The following is an 18097-nucleotide window of genomic DNA, read 5'->3' on the forward strand; positions in this document are numbered from 1 at the left end:
ATTCGATTCACATGAGTGCCAGCCAGGTAGAGCCTGGCATAAGAAAAACAAGGAGGCTGAGGATGCAGTTCCAGGGAAGGGTGTCTGTTTAGCATGCACAAGACCCAGGTTCCACCCCAAGCAGAGAAAAGCAGGAAAACTTTTGAAAAACATCATTAAAAAGTGAAGTATGAAAAATTAAAGTAACTGAATGAAACAAAGTTTACAACAGCCTCCTAAATTCAAAACTGTAAAGTAGCTGAATGGAGGTAGTTTACAATGGCCCCTAAAGTCAAAGCTATAAAGCCTGGTGTTCTCTACAACACGTATGGATTGCAGTTTTTAAGTGTCCTGAATATCAATATTGCTAAATACATTTGGTAACTAAGTTAACCAAATATACAATACATATATAAGCAGAAGCAGCTGTAACAGCTTCTAGAAGTTTGGGAAGCTTACTCTACAGCCAAAGGGGCAGACATAAGCTGCTCCAAAATATGCACCTTGGCATATGGAATATTTTAAGCTTTAGGAATTAGAGAAATCGCAGGTGCCGGAAAGACTCTCTGACCTTCCCTGAAGCAAGTCAGGAGAGATAGTTTCCTCACTGCAGAGGGGCAAGAGCATCCTTGTGTGGGAAGCCCTGCTTGCTGCCCCCATCTACCACCCTTAAATGGCTCCTCCTACTGCAGCCCCCAAGCCTCTTCACTAAAACTCAGTCTAGAACATTTCTTCATGTCTTCACTTTATTATGAAATCTCCTGTGTCGGGTTCAAGTGCTTTTATATAAATGTGTGTGCTTTTCCCTTTGTTAACTTGTCTTTTGTTACAGGGGAACTTAGAAGGGTAGAAGAAAAAGATATATTTCCTCTACTACTATGGGCTGCAGAAAAAACTCTAGATAGGCAGGTGATTTACTCAGATGAGCCAGCTGCCACACAAACACTCTTTTCTCCTTCTCACATCAAGTCCTTGCACATGGGACCAATTCTGTCAATTAATATTTTGGTACCTTTCCAGGTACTCTGATGTCCAAATATAGTATTAATCTGCATTTTCTTTGCTGGTCACTTTTTTCCACTTGCACAACCAAAACTAATTAGCTTGAATATAATATTCTCAAAATTTGACTTTTAAAAGATGGGAATTCTGTTCTTTTTTAAATTGTTATTTATTATTATCATCATGTGAGTGTGGGTGCACATGTGCTGGATACACACGTGGAAGTCAAAGCAACTTTCAGGCATCAGCTCCCTCTTCCCACCACAGGCACAGGGGATGAAACTCAGGCTGATCAGGTTTGCACAGCAAGCACTCCAGACCACTGCCCCATCTCACCAACCCCGAAATCATAGTGTTTATGGAAGACAAAACCTTTTAGTTCTTTTTTTCTGCTAAAAACCAACCAAACAAACAAAACCAATAGCATAAAACATCAAGGCCAGTTAATGGCTCAACAAGTAAAGGTCCTTAACTCCACGCCTGATGATCTGAGCTCAATCCCTAGGACCTCCTGGGTGGGAAGGAGAGGACCAATGCCTGCAAGGAGTCCTCTGACTCTCATACATGCTCCCATGATACACATGTGCTCACAACACATAAATAAATACATATTTAACCCCTTTAGATTAACACATTTACCTTGCCCTTTTTTTATTTCTTAGAGTATAAAGAAATCTGAAATATCACAATGTCTTAGGGTTACTATTGCTGTGATGAAACACCATGACGAAAAGCAGCTTGGGAGGAAAGGGTTTATTTGGCTTACACTTCCATGACACTGTCCATCATTGAAAGAAAGCCGGGACACTGAAACACAGCTTGTGTGCAGAATCTCAGAACACACTTCCCAGAAGATTTCACCTTCGTGATGCTGGCTATTGCTAATCACTGCTAATCTCTCAGCTCCCAGCTGAGCAGCATCAGTGTCAGCCAGTCAGGCACACATTTCACATCAGCAGTGCTGGTCTCTTGGTGATCACAGCTGACTCCTCAGCTCAGCTGATCAGAACCACAGAATCTTAATTCAAAATAGCAAATGGCCCCCAACAGGGTCTTTAAACTTCCCTCCAAAACTTCACAAGCCAGGCTTTCATCTTGCGCTCTCAACATTCTTGTCTTCTAAGCTCCCACAGAACAGTCCACTGAGCCCTCAACACTCAATGACTTTTCTAGACCAAAATGCCAAAGTCCATCCACAATCATCCTAAAAACAACACGGTCAGGGGTGTAACAGCAACACTCCATAATCCTAGTACTAGCTTGTCTTAGTCAGGGTTTCTATTGTTTCGAGAAACACCATGACTAAAAAGCAAGTTAGGGGAAAAAGATTTATTTGGCTTACACTTCCATGTCACAGTTCATCATCGAAGAAAGTCATGACAGGAACTCAAACAGGGCAAGATCCTGGAGGCAGGAGCCGATGCTAAGGCCATAGAAGGGTACTGCTTACTGGCTTGCTCAGGCTGCTTTCTCATAGAACCCAGAACCACCCGCCCACCCACTAGTCACTACCCACAATGAGCTGGGTCCTCCCTCATCAATCACTAATTAAGAAAATTACCTACAGGTTCGGGTCCTATGGATATTTTCTTCATTGAGGTTTCCTACTTTTCAAATGAGTTTAGTTTGTATCAAGCTGACATAAAACTATCCAACACACACAAAAATATAGAGTTGTGTGGTTTTTTTTTTTTTCCCCGATAATGTGTGTGAGTGTATATCTGTGTAGAGATATGTATACATTAGTGCAGTTGCCCTGCAAGGCCAGCAGAGGCCAGCAGATATCCTAGAGCTGGAGTTAGCAAGTGTTTGTGCTCAGCCTAATATAGGTGCTGGAAATAACCTCCAGTCTTCTCTGAGAGCAGTATGTGCTCTTAACTACTGGGCATCTCTCCATTCCCAACAAGATGTGCTCACCATACCTTTTCAGTAACCTAAAGTTCTTTTAGCAAATATTTTATAATTCTAAACATATTTTATTTTGGAGTTTGTCTTCAGAAGTGATTATATGATATTCTAAAGAATGTATTCCGAGGGGTTGAAAGACAACTCTCCAGGTGCTTGCTGTGGCCAGGTATGGCCACCTGAATCTGATCCCAGAACCCACATAGAAAGAGGAAGTTCACTTCTACAAATTGTCTTCTGGCTCCCATACCTGCACTGTGGGATATACAGAGACAGACAGACAGGACAGACAGACAAACAGACACAGCATAAAATAACTAAATTCATTTCACCATGGTAAGGTAAAATACACTGTCAGAAGCTAACCTATTAAGTTCCAGTAAACTTTACTAATAACATTGAAATTTTAATTAAATATGAGAGATCCATATACTTTACAATGTAAATATTTTCAAAACTTCCAGAGCTGACAGGATAGCTTGGTAACATTGATTTTCACAGCATGTGTGAGGTCCTGAATTACCCACAGCAGCCAAATGAGTTTACTAAAAGTACAACAATAATCAAAACACGTCATCTTTACAACACATTAATTTGAACACTATTTTTGTTGGTCAATATCATTCTCTACAACATACCTAATATATTTTGCATATAAAAGATGGCAAAAATGATTAATAACCTTAGAATAAAGTAGAAACCCACATTTTAAAGTGCTGTCAGGTTGTGCTATGTTCAACCCCTTTACCTGTCCCCTGGCACATGGACCAACCTCCTGTCCAAGGTCTAAGCACACAACTCATGCTGCACCCACTCCTGAACCAGAAGCTCAGAGGATGTTGCACCTCAGCCTCTTTTGTGGATGTCATTTCTCTCCAATGTCAAGCAGCACTTCATGGCCACACCTCTCCCTCCAATCCTCCCTATCAGAGTACACAGCAGCCTCCAGAGGAGGAGAAATTGACTCTTACCCTCACCTCCATCTCCTCCAGCCTCTCCCTACCTCTTAATCTTCAAACATTTCCTTCCTGTGGCTCCACTGTTCACCTTAAGAAAGCCCTGCTTTCAAATAAAAAGTAAGTCCTATCTGAGCATTAAGATGCGTGTACTTTTACACCCAAATCCTCACCTTTCTTACGAGACACTAGTGCACACTCCTCCTACCTCAACGCCAATATTCCATCTTGTCCTCATGACACCATTGAAATGGACACAGCTCAGTCTTCCTTCTGCTGCTGCTTCAGTGCTTTGAACCAGGGTACTCTGGTTCTTTAAATTGCTTTTTTTCCCCCAGTATTCTCTGCCCCTTGTTGACATCTTTGGTGGACCCCAGGTCCAATACTCGTTGGGCCTCTTCTCTCTCTACTTCCACTACTTCAACTTGGTTTTGTGTGATTGAAGGTCGAATTTCTACTGAGCACTCCCTTGGGCCACAGAACTTCACTCACAACAACCCAGTGGACACTGCCAGGTTCTTCCAACAGGTCTGCAGTCCCCTTCGTTATCTCTGATCCTTCTGCACACATTTCAGCAAATACTACTGTCATTCGCTGCCAAATACCCTGAGCTCCTCTTTGTCTTCATTACAGAACTGTGCTGAGATGGCTTTCAAGAACCAGAGCCAGATGCTCACCTCAGTGCCTGCTCTCCCCTAACTTCTAATGCTGGAAAAGCCTTTACTGTCTCTGCACTTCAGTGTCCTTCCACAAGACTCACACCTCCTCCATACAGCTATCCTGACCTCCTCACAGCCCTCACCAACTCCAGACTTGCCTTTCTAACTTATTCCCTAGAAAGGAAACACAGTGGTCTTTCTAACCAGGTGTCCTGAAGAAAAGCTTTCTGTGGTCTTCACTGCCTTTCAGACCAATCCCAAAGGTCCACAAGCTCCAGTGGCACCCACAGATGTGAGAGAAGCTGTTTAATCCCTCCTCCCCCTGCCTGCCATTGGCCCCAGATGCCACACGTACAGATACATATACAGTTTCGTCCATTCCCTCAGTTTAATTCCCTTTAAACATTTTATATAGGCCTTCAAGATTGTGACCTTATCCCCTGTGCCACCCACCACCCTTTTGCAGGTCTCAGGCTGGCTGGTTTCCCTTTGAAAGCCCCCACCCATGTCCATGTCCAGGTTTGAGGAGCCCCTATCTGCTCTCCATGGCATCCACTCTTTCTCTCATCATTCACATGCTTGTCACCCTCAACAGATCTGACAAATCAGATACATCACCTGTCTTGATGACCACTGTTTCTCTTCCCTATGTCTCAGGACACGGTACCCAATGGTGACACTCACTGCAACTATAATGACGACAGAATGATAACAGTGTATCCAGTGGCTGAGTACTCAAGGATATTTCAACAGATGATTTCCATGTTAGTTTAATTTGTAAATAAGTTTGAGATGCAAAAATATAATATGAAAATTGAGCCAAGAACAGTGATGACCCTGTAATCTCAGCACAAAGGAAACTTATAGGTTTGCTCAAGTTTAAAGCCACTATGGGCTACATAGTGAGACCCTCTCTCAAAAAAAATGGGATAGGAAATACATAAGTAAAATTAACAAAATAATTGTTAATACTTCCGTTGTAAAAATTTGGTGAGTGTCTAAAGATAACTACCATACTACTGTATATATTTTATAACAGATTATAAAGTTAAATGACCTGAACCAAAGCTGGATATCTTGTGTCAACATTATGCATTTTACCTGAAATTAAATACTTCAGGAAGTGTCAGAAACCTGAACATAATACTAAAACCCAGCTGAAGTCCTAATCACAGTATTTGCCAACTCTAATACGGTAACCACCAGCCCCACTTAGTGCTTTTCATCTCCAGAGTAGTGGGAACTGAGGGTCTAGAGCTTATTTTTGTTCCTCACTTAGCACCATAACAAGCAACTTGGCTCTTAGGCGCCACATGCCTGAGCCATTTAAGAGGGTGCAGGTGCAGCCCTGCTCCCAATTAGATGGGCAATTTTCCAGATTACATGGGCAGGAGCCTCACATTTTTATGAAAATTCAGGCTTCTGGCTGAAAAGCAGATTATGATACCCACTGGAAAGGCTACATTTAAAATATAAACAGATCAAGCTGTGCGAGTTACTCTTCAGGCTTGATTTTTTCCACAGCCTTGTTTATCTGACCCTCTTCATCAGATATCAAGCTGACTTGGCTGTGTCTGATTTGAAAAGATATTTGTTGGCTTGTGGGCTCTCAGGGTATGAAGTGACAACCATACAGAAAGTGACTTTGGGACCTCCTTCCTTAAGCCACTCTACTACCTAAAATACTCGAGGTATTTCACAATCAGTAAAGCTATGAATTCTGGGAGCCTGAGAGCAATCTTCAGAGTGCTATCAGCAAACAAGCATCTCTTATGATGTTTCTAAAAAAAGCAGGGCATCTCACAGAGGAGACAAACATGTTTTCACTCTTTCTCCAACCATTCTGTGGTCTGCAAAATCTACTTTCAAGTTCAGAGTTCCAGCTGAAGGCAGTTCAGAAACTACATTTCAAGGACCTATGCCTATGCCCAGTAGCTCTCCAATGAGCCAGAAGTTTATCTGAGCACGTATCTGGATGGCCTAGGCATTGTACGGAGCCAGGCAGTTGGCTCCCTGGCATCAGGGCAACAACTACACTTACCACATTTGTTGTGGCTTCTTCCGAAGATGCTCTGTTCACATGACAATCAAACACAACTCCTACCCCTACCCTGCTCAAGACAGAATCTAACTGTACAGCCTACGCTGGCTTTGGCACTCACCAGATGTGCCTGCCCTGCCTCCTAACTACTGAAATTAAAGGCATGCACCACCACACCTGTCCTAACATACTCTTTCTTTCAACTAATGAACATACTTTGCTTTTACTACTCAATGAAACAGTATGAAGAACGGATTCACAATCATTTTTATCAGCTGCACGGATGTCAGTGTTCTGACAGTGCCACAGATATTTAACTATCAACAAGCTTAGCCTTTGAGCTGTTTGAATTCTCTGCAGTTACAAACAATACTGCTATGGACACTCTCTTATATGCCCTACATTTGAACATACATTGAGGTTTATGTGTGTTGGCTCGTTGATTCTGAGACAAGGTCTTGCTGTGTAGCCCAGCCTGAGCGTAAGTAAATGTTGCTTCATGCCTACTACTCATGAATGTTGGGATTATATGTCAAGGCACCCATAACCATAACGGATCAGCACTTATTTTCATTGTTGCATATGAAAATGGTTTCTGTACATCATCTCGCCCTGAGCTGGCCTGAAGAGGGTGGTCCTTGTTTTCACTGTGCAGGAACCATTCACACTCTCCCTTTGCACTGTAAGTCATCTCTGAACATTTCCACCTGAATAACAGGCTTCTCCCATCTGCTGGCTCTCCACATGGCCCCACATGGAATGTTCTGGGTAAGACAACCTGACATATTTAACTTGTATAACATTAACGGGGGACGGGAGATGTCTAAAACTTCATTTTGTTTGAAATGTCACAATGATATCTAACAGGATATATGCTAATTGAAAATAACATGAATATGGAAATCGGCTTGTAGGAGGCAGAGATAGGTAGTGGGGTAAAGGGAGGGAGGCAATCCGGAGAGTGACAGTAACCAAAATGCATGATATGTATGCAGATAACCATCAAAGTGCAAATTCAATAATGATTTAGGGGAAAAAAATGATCAAAGCAGAAACAGGACACAGGCAATGTTTCCTGATAAATACCTTAAAAAAGAAAACAGTGCTTTATTTTCCTACTAATATTTTCAACTGGAAAAATAATTTTTCAAGAAAATTAACTTTGCTGAATAAATTTCATGTTACATGAGGCACTTGGTAAAAATTCAGTCGGAAAATAATTTCTTCCAAATGTAGCTTTTCAAGTTCTGCTTTTTTGTTTAGATTCTGCTTGTAATTCACACATACACACACACACACACACACACACACTGCCTGATGAGTAGCTTACATGATCAAACATTTAATTCACATTAAAAGAAGAACAGAAGTAAAAAGTTTAAGTATGTTGGCTAACTTAAAATACCTGAGCTTGACTTTCTGTCTCCCTGGACAGACCATTTGACAAGCTTCTATGTGGATTGCAATGCCCGTTTTTCAACTCTACTGGAAAGATGTTCTTCTTCATTTGTCATACATGAATTTGAGTCACAAATTATTTTTTTTAAATGAGGAAGCTAAGAGTTGTCGTAAATTATAATTGTTGTCTGGCTTTATTTAATAATGTTGTTATCAGGGCTCAGAGACTCTCCTAAAAACTGCTAAAAACATAAAGCAGCAAATCGGTGTCTGTGGATTTGAAAGTAAGTCAGTCAAAGAGAAAACTGAAGGTGGATATGGTGATGCAGAGCTGAGTTCAAATCTATCATAGGCTACATTGCCTTAAAACAATAAACCCCAGGAGTCATGTGGTCCCATGAAAGTCACAGTAGCCACACCCCTCAGCATTTCCCTCTATTACAAAGGGACAGAGATGGAGTGATCTTGATAAACACATTTTTGATTCCTTGCTTGATGTTCACATTTTTTAAAAACGGCAAAGAGAGCTGGAGCGATGGCCATGTGATTACGAGTACTGGCTGTTCTTCCAGAAAACCCAAGTTCAGCACCTGCATGGTGACTCACAACCATCCAATTCCAGGTGTGACTCTCTCTCAAGTACCAGGGTGCAAGACATACATACATGCAGGCAAAACACTATACACATAAAATTAAGTCTTTTTTTAAAAAATGGTCTTATTTTTTTTAAAAAAAAAAAAAAATCACTTAATAGGCATTGTAAATTCATCTAATTACTGTCTAGTTTTTAAAATGGCATTTTACAAAACTGCTCACGGGGCTATATTTTAAAACTGAATTTCCAAAATGTTCTTCAAATATCAAAACAAGCTGGTAGAATGTCTTCCTAGTTCAGAAGTCTAGATGTACATATATGTATATAGTAGCAGAGCAAAGGGGGAAAAGTTGGTTATATGAGAGAAGAAAAATGCCACACAAGGAATATGCAATTATTTCTTATTATGCATCCATATGTAATTATTATTTTTATCCTTATGTTCATCACTGTATCTTTTCTTAGTGAAGAAAAATACAGGGTGGTAATTTAAATGATATGAACACTCTACAACATTTCCCTCCCTCCACCACAGGCATCCAAAGATAAGATCATTTTGAATCAACCAGAATGAACATTATTAAGAAAACAAAATGAGAGTTTAAACTCCTTAAATATGAATGTTATTGTCAAACCTTAAAAGGCTCTGAAAAATATAATTACTTGTATAAAATTTAGGCAATCATTGCTAAAAATCATTATCACAATATTAACATTTATAAAAACTACTAACAAGGTTTATAAACACTTTTAAACAAATTTTGGAGGGCTGGTGAGATGGTTCACAGGATAAAACTGCATACCAGCAAGCCTGGTGACCTGAGTTCAGTCACAAGGACCCACACGGTAGAATGAGAGAGCCCAATGCTGTGCTCTATAGCAAGGGTGTACCCACAAATGTTAGCATGTGCACACACAACCACACACACACACACACACGCACACACACACACACACAATCTTAAAACTGTGTGTGGTAGTAGGGATTAAGTTTAAGACAGCATGTTTGCTAGGTGGGTACTTGGCCTCTGAGTTGCATCTCTAGCCAGAGATGTAAAAGCACAATAGCTACCCTTATTCCAGATCACTATTCCTTGAATTACCAATGTTGTGTCCACAGTCCAGCAGAGTTAAATCCACTATGATTCTGAGCCTCAGCTTCTGAACTTCTTTGGTTCGGCAGCATTTACACATCACGGCAACCCCAAGAACTAAATGAGTGAGGCAGGTGCAGTGCCATCCATAGAGCAGCATGAGGTCTTAGCAAAGACAGATCCAGGTAATCATTTGTTACAGCAAAACATCTATGAATAGGCTAACATAACATTACAAACAACAATATAGCTAAAAACTACTGTGAGCACAAATAAGAGTAAAATTAAGAAAACAGAGTAAGGAATTAGGGCTGGCAAGAAGGTCAAGGGTAAAGTGCACTTGCTATGCTAGGCTGATGACCTAAGTTCAACCCTGGGAAGCCACGGAGGAAGGACACGGCTGAAAGGAGAGAACCAAATCCTGAAAGTTGTCCCTGACCAACATGCACTGTGTGCCCCCCCTACAATAACGATAAATTAAATTTAAATTTAAACTAAAAACCAGGACCAATAAGATAGCTTAGTGGATAAAAGTCCTTGATATCAGGCCTGACCACCCAAGTTCAATACCTAGGTCCCACATAGTGGAGAGAACCAACTCCTTGAAAGTTGACCTATACATACATACATACACACACACACACACACACTTGAAATTTTTTTAAAAGTTGGGGGTTGGGGGTTGGTGAAATAACTTGGCTGGTGCTTCTCAAGCCTAACAATTTGATTTTGATTCCTGGGACCCACATGGTGGAGAAAACCAGCTCCTACTAGCTGTCCTTTGATTTCCACATGTTTAAATGTACATGCAAAACAAGTAAATGAAATATAATAATCTTTAAGAAATTAAACTTTCTACATAGTAAGGATGTCTCTGGGGGATCTGGAGAGATGGCTCAGAGGTTAAGCACACTGGTTGTTCTTTCAGAGGACTTAGGTTCAATTCCTAGCACCCACATTGTTGCTCATGTCCCTCTGTAATTCAAGTTCCAGGAGACTGGACACCCTCTCTTTGTCTCTGTGAACATCAGGCATGCATGTGGTACACAGACACACATACAATTAAAACACTAAAGAGAGGTACTTGACTTCCAACAGACTTTTCTCTCACACACTCCAGTGTAGTCCTCTAGTTATGATGGGAACCAAGCTCCTGCTCACACGTGAGTGTGCTCTAAGTTGTCACTAGTAAACTCACACGTGAGTGTGCTCTAAGTTGTCACTAGTAAACTCACATGTGAGTGTGCTCTAAGTTGTCACTAGCAACATCTCCCAAACACCTCATCTTCCTGCAGACACTTCCCTTTGTCCAGGCAGCTGGAAGCTTTCTTTGGTTCACTTTTATTTATTTTTTATTTATTCTTCTCTCATACAATACATCCCAACCACATCTTCCCCCTCCCTCCACTCCTCTCAGTTCCCTCACTACCTCTCCTCTCCCCCAGATCCAGTGTTCCTCCAGTTCCCTTCAGAAAAGAGTAGGCATTCCAGGGATATCAACTGAACATATCCTAACAAGATGCAATAAGGCTGGGCACAGACAAACCCACATACCAAGGCTGGGCACGGCCAGCCAGTAGGAGGGAAGGGCTCCAAGGGCAGGCAGAGTCAGAGACACCCTGGACTTCCACTCTAGGAATCTCACAAAAAACCAGCAAGCTACACAGTTATAACATATGCAGAGAACCTAGTGCAGACCCATGCAAGCCCCATGACTGCAGTCTTTGTGAGCCCCAATGAGCCCTGCTTAGTTGATTTTGTGGGCCATGTTTTCCTGGTGTCCTCACCCCCTCTGGTTCCTATAATAGATCCTCCCTCTCTTCTGTGAGGTTCCCTGAACTCTGCTTAACATTTGACTGTGGGTCTCTCATCTTCTCCAATCAGTTGTCAGAGGAAGCCTCTGATGACAACAATTGTTCTTGACATAGACCTGTGAGTATAGCAGAGTATCATTAGGATTTGGAGGGGGGCTGGCGTCAGTTCATCTGGTTCTACCCTAACATCTCTAGGCCATCCAACTTTCAGCTCCTGGCCATTCAAGCAGATTCAGGCAAGAGCTCCCTAGTTACTTCTATGGTCTATGTCAACTTGACACAAGCTAGAGTCATCAGATAGGAGGGAGCCTAGTGAGAAAATGCCTCCAAAAGACCAGGCTGTAGGCCAACCTCTAAGGCATTTTCTTAATTTAGTGACTGACCTGAAAGCCAGGTTGACCAAGCCATGGAGAGCAAGCCAGTAAGCAGCACCCCTTCATGACCATTGCAACAGCTCCTACATTGGGGATACTGCCCTGCTTCAGTTCCTGTCCTGTCTTCCTTCAGTGACAGAGTACAAAGTGAATTGTAAGCCAGATAAACCCTTTCCTCCCCGGGTTGCTTCGATCATGGTGTTACATCCCAGCAATAGCACCCCTAAATAGAGCAGCTCTCATGGGATTAAATGGTCATAACTATCTCTAGGAAGGTGTTTGCTGTATTTTAGTTGATTTCAAGTCTGCCTCCCTTTATCCTGTAAATGCAGGCAAACACTCTTCATTCAACTTTCTTATTAAATAAAGTATCAAGCTGATACAAGTAATTTCTCATCACTTTCTTAGGATAGAATTCTAAGACTAGAACTAGTAGGCCAAAGGATATGGATCTTTTACAGGTCTTTTATGAATGCCATCAAATTATTTTGCAGAAAGGCTAAATGAATACATATACTCACCTTTAATTCAGCACTGTGAGGCTACCATCTGGTCCCATAACTATTATTTGAAAAATTTGATATGATTCAGAGTTTAAATGTTTCCGGTCTAAGAACACAAGTACTTAAGTGAATACACAAGAATAATTCCTCATGACAGAGTAGGCCAAGGTTCCATATAACCCAGATATTTAACTCTCTGAGAAATTCCAAGGCGCCATGTCTCACACTCACCAACAAAACATGGGAGTGTCAGTTTCCCTGCTTCTAGCTCTTGACAGCACCTGGGCAAGTAACAAGTTTTTGCACTCACAGTTTTGATTTGTTCTTCCTGAAAGCATCGTGGTACAGACGTGCCTGTCACATGCCACTGATGGGCTAGTCTCTGGGATGTACTCAGAGTCCTCACTCATTTTAAACCAGAATTTCTTGTCTTTTCCCTCTAAGGGTTGTCTTTATATATTTTCAACACAAGATTTTATTCAGCATTTAAGTGGTTTTTCCCATTCTATGGGTTTGGCTTCTCTTTCTTGTTGGTATCTTTTGACATAAACATTTTAATTTTGATAAATATTATTCATTTTTCCTGTGCTGCTTATCCTAAGAAAATATAGTAACATATAAAGTCAGAAAGAGGACCTAGCTCTTTCTTCTAGGGATTAAATTCATTTTGGCTAAATTTTTGCATATTAACTCAGTATGAGGAAGAAATTCCAACTTCATTCATTGTATATGGATATCCTACCATTTGCTGAAAGGATTATCCATTCCTCTACTGAATCATTTTAGTGCCTCTGTAGAACATCATTTTAGAGTAGGGATGTAGCTCAGTGGTAGAGCACATGCTTTTTAGGTACAAAAGCCCTGGGCTCAGTACCCAGCACAGGCATCATGACCTCCTAAATGGAACCACTACACATCTGTTTATCTTATAGCTTTGAGAACACCCCGAGTTAGGCACTCAGGACTACAAATGGTTAGAGGACTATTCCTACCCCAGTAATAAACTTGTCTGCTCTGATGTAAGGACTCACTCCAGTTCAGAACACTGAGGGTGAAAATGTGACTTGTCCATCCCCATGTTTCCAACAGTTCACAACAAGGAGGCTGTGTTCCTCCTTCATCCTTTTCCAATGACCTGTGTGTCGCACCATGTGTGCTTCATGACTTATGTACTGTACCAAGTGTGCTTCACGACTTGTACATGTGCACCACATGTGCTTCATGACTTCTTATGTACTGTACCAAATGTGCTTACAATTTGTGTGTTGCACCATGTATGGTTCACACTCCCTTCACTGTACTTGCTCCACTTCACAATAGCACGCTCATTAATGGCACTGTTTTCCCTGTGGGCTACCACTGCAAACGAGGAGACATTTTAACTGATTTGATTTTGTAGCCATGCTGAACTCACTTCTTCCTGACAGTTTCTTAGCTGATGCCTTCCTGTCTTCTACACACAGCCACACAGCAGCTACGGATGGAGGTTCTCACCACTCTCTCACAATGGTACTTTGCTGACGAGTGTCTCCATGGAGCACCTCACACTGCCATTCCAGAGTAGGCCTGTGCGTTTGATTTAATAGAACACAGAGCTTCATGCACGCTTTACCATAGAGCTACCCCCAAGCCCAGCTTTTTAATAATAATTCTAATTCAAATTTAATAATTTAATAATTTAATTTTAATACAAATTGAATTGTATTAGATACAATATAACATGTAACATGAAATTAGGAGGATGGGGCTCTAATTTTAATTTAAATGAAGTGATTTTATGCTTTTTGAAAGTATTTTGTTCTCTTAATAAAAAAATTGAACTAAATTTAGGAAAATGAACTATAAAGAATTTAAAAGCACAAAGAAGGCTTTGGGGAGGGAAAAGAACAAGGAAAAGTGGATGAAGGCAGTAGGAAAGACAAAGTTTCAACAAAGTATGAATGACAGTATTAAAATGAATACCAGAACTTCATATGCTAACCTTTAAAATTAGCTTTAAAGTTTTTAAGATAGTGGGAAATTATTCTCCAACCAAGAAAGCTAAGTATTATTTTGATCATGTGGATTTTTTTATTCATTAGTACAAAGGTTACATTAGTATTCCATGGGTAGTCTAGGGATTCTGGATATTCTTTGGAATGTTGGTTGATTGATATCCAGTGTAGGGTATGAAGGACAGGGGGAGTACATGCTATGGTTTCTTGCAGAGTTCAGAGAGCAACACTGAGTTGAGGCAGTCTCTCTTGCTTCTGCTGCTGTCCTGTCCTCCAGCATAGCTGGCTGTTGGGCTTCTGGGAAATTCTCCTGTCTCTGTCTCTTATCTGGCTCCAGGAGTGCTGGGATAATAGATTGGCATCACCGTGTGTAACTTCTTATGTGGGTTCTGTGAGATGGAACTCAGGTCCTCAGGCTAGTGAGACTAGAACCCTTACCCACTGAGCCAGTGGTCCAACCCTGGATATTCTTAAGTAGTAGTTCGAAAGATCTTTACAGAGGTTGCTGCCACTGGTCTAGTAGGAAAGATTATCTATTCCTAAATCTCACTTGTGAGCAGTTAGTCAGGCAAATACCAGGCAAAACACTTAAAATGAATGTACACTGCTCAAACGTCTGACATTGGAGGAATACATTTCTAAGCCAGTTTGTTTACATATCAAGACCACTCAGATCTTTTTCTTCAAAATGAATGGTCTTCAATGTAAAGTTAGTTCTTCATCTTTAAAGCAGTGAACACACTAATCTTTCTGTTTCTTATGCTGTTCTAACCAGTTTTATATTATGTTGCATAAGAGAGAAGGAGAAAGACTTTGGAATCCAGAAAATTATTATAAATAAACTCAACTGATTTTCCTCACTTTGGAGCTCAATATTTTGAAAGACTGGATAGTAGTCCCATTATGTGTGTTCATGAAGATCAAGAACCTTCCAAACCCATTGAGCCTCATCAGATTTAGAATAAAATTACATTATTTTGGTTTCCATTCTGCTCCAGTCTTCTGTCGAAAATCATTTGTTTCCCCCAGACAATATGTATCTCAAAGCAACTGAGTCAAAGAAGAGATTGTGGGTAAAGGGGTATCATGCTAACAACACAGCTGCTTCTTTGTTCAGGAAAACACACAAAGCTACTCCCTAAGCAGCAACTCTTCAGTGTTTGTCCAGTGAACTTTAGTCACAGATTTTAGGTGTATCATCCACACCACTGTATAAACACTGAAATCTGAGTTGCCTGTATTCATTGTAGACCAGAATTTAAACTACTACCAGTCTGTCTTGGATGCTTTGTAAAGAGTTTATATTCTTCATAAGAAAAAGAATGGCACCAGGAGGTAAGCTTTTCTTCAAGAACATCACACAGGAACCCAAGATGATGCTATCTATCCAAGGCTTCTGGCTCCTAGCACAGTCTGGAGGGATAATTAATCACAAAACCAAACCTATGACTTTTTATTGAGTACTGAAGAAAAGTGAATCAGGAAGTAGTTTAGAATTTGGCTAAATCCAGGAATGTGTTCCTAATTAGCATAAAAGAACCAAAAGTCCCCTTTATATTCAGCTCATGTAGACAAACACAGCGCGATACTGGAGTCTGTGAAGAGACACCAGAGAGGCTAAAAATGTTCTAAATTTTCCTAGATAATGGAAGATTACCAAAAACAAGCAAAACTCACAGTAAATGTTGGCCCGTTGTTGGATACCACAACAGTATGATCTTCATCATGTAACTTTACTGAGAGCTCCCACTTAGCCACATCTGGCCTAATAACTGGTACTCTGAAGAAGAAATAAAGAAAAAAAGAAAGAAAGAAAAAGAGTTAATTATATTTTATTCTCTATCAATAAACTAATTTCTTCTAACATTGACGTGTGGAATAAGAGAGTCAAGGATCACACTTCACATTTCATTGCCCTAACCCCATTCTTGGAATAGCAGCTTCCAGATATAAATGGAGAGATTCTTAAAAAGCAGACACTCAAAAGACAACAGCCGTCCCTCTGCTGTAATTGTGGAACCATTGCCTTTTCTAAGACCTGTCATCCTCGCCCCATGTTGTGAACCTGAATTGTGTAATTGTGACAGTCCTTCATAAGTCACTCTTTCATAAGCACTATTTTTTTTTGCTAATTACTCGAGCTCTGTTTTAATTACAGTAAAATAAGCACTGTGACAAATGTGCTAAGTTTACAAGACAGAAATGAGTCAGTCAGCATAATGTGGTGTAGGAACTTGGGGCTTGTTTGCTCTTCGTAGTTGATACAATTAACAACATTGTAATAAAGAATGAAGGCGGTGAGACCTCAGGGGGTAAAGGTGCTTCCACAGCCTGAGGACCAAAATTCAGTCCCTGGAATCCACATAAAGCAGGAGAGAAACTCCAGGTTACTCTCTGACATGACACCTATGCACACACAGGCATATACATACACATAATAATAATAAAATAATAATAAAGTTCATTTCTTTAAGAAGAATGAACTTCTAAGAAGTAGAACTTTATATAGCTCTACTTGTAAAACTATATAAAATGTTCCTCTATAGTGCCAGCTTGGAAAATAAACTACCTCAGCATAACAGCAAGACTAAAACCAGGAGGAGAGAGAAAACTAAGCTACGGTAAACTGTGTAACCTACAACTTCATAAACACTAAGTGACTGGAACTTAAGAGTGGCACCATGTCATTGAACATGATGAGAGGACAGACATGGTTGACATCTTGCACACGGCCTATGTCTTGTGTCTTCTCTAGTCCTGTTTTCCAGGAGGACCTGGAATCCAGCCAAGGCTGTCGGAGCTCTGAACAAAGCTAGTCTTATCATATAAATGTATGTGGGTATTGCATGGAGCAGAAAAACTAGGTCAAGCTGCCAGGAAAGAAACACAAAAATTTCCTACAATTTTGTTTTTAAAAAGTAACGAGTTCAGAATAAACCCTAGGGTCACACACTTATATCCTTCCTATCCTTGAAGTGTCAGCAACACTGGCACCTTTTAGTATCTAGGCTCTTGCTTCAGCCACGAATCTAAAATTAATGTTGCAGGTTATATTTTCTTTCAAGCCTCTCAAATTTCAAAAGAATGTATGTTATCTGGTATTTAAAAAAATCATAGTCATAACAACTGTGATGCTTAAGGCCCCTCTAGGTACAGGGCCTGGTGAAGGGGGTTTAACAGGTGAAGAGAGTGTTTGTACTGGACAGGCCACTTTATCTGTTTAATGATGACTATCTTAAAATCCTACAAAAGAAAACAAGAGAAGCAAAAGCCACATCAACAATATACAGACTGCTGGGTGATTAGAGGGCAGAGCTTCGTAGAGAAGAGTGAGAGTAAGCAAGAGTTCCTAAGGACAAGGACCACAAGCCTGGGAGGAGAAAGGAAAGGGAGGCACTGGCCAAGCCAAGGCAGACGAGGCAGGCAGCAGAGAGTGCTCCTGTGCCACTGCCTCAGTCTGCACCTGCATCCAAGGTCACACCCATGTCTCCCCACTGAACTATGGGGCTCTAGAAGGACTGCAATCACTTCATATTTTTATTTATTGACTTATGTTTTTTCTAGTGCTGGAATGAAACCCAAGGCTCCAAGACAGCTAGGCAAGAATCCTACCACTGAGCTACAGCCCAGTGCATTCATCAGGAAAGGCCTGGGGAGCCACATAAATGGAAGAGGGCAGTTCCAAGATTGTCCTGGATTTGCCTCCTCGCTAGGCTACATTCCTTGCTCAACTTCAAGTGGTAAGATGTCCAGTCTCCCAGGACCACTATGCAATGTGGCTTT

At 40.9% G+C, this 18097-nt stretch overlaps 1 protein-coding gene across 3 annotated transcripts in view; it reads right to left on the reverse strand.

Annotated features, from left to right (window-relative positions):
- The window catches only part of Pcca (propionyl-CoA carboxylase subunit alpha), a 300754-nt gene that overhangs the window by 111800 nt on the left and 170857 nt on the right, over positions 1–18097 (reverse strand). For all 3 annotated transcript variants that reach the window (XM_034498630.2, XM_076930527.1, XM_076930528.1), the window contains exon 19: positions 15992–16094. In XM_034498630.2, coding sequence (XP_034354521.1) covers positions 15992–16094 — 103 coding nt within the window. The remainder of the gene's footprint in view (positions 1–15991; positions 16095–18097) is intronic.

Source organism: Arvicanthis niloticus, chromosome 3 (assembly GCF_011762505.2).
Source record: "Arvicanthis niloticus isolate mArvNil1 chromosome 3, mArvNil1.pat.X, whole genome shotgun sequence".
In the NCBI taxonomy this organism is placed as follows: Eukaryota; Metazoa; Chordata; class Mammalia; order Rodentia; family Muridae; genus Arvicanthis; species Arvicanthis niloticus.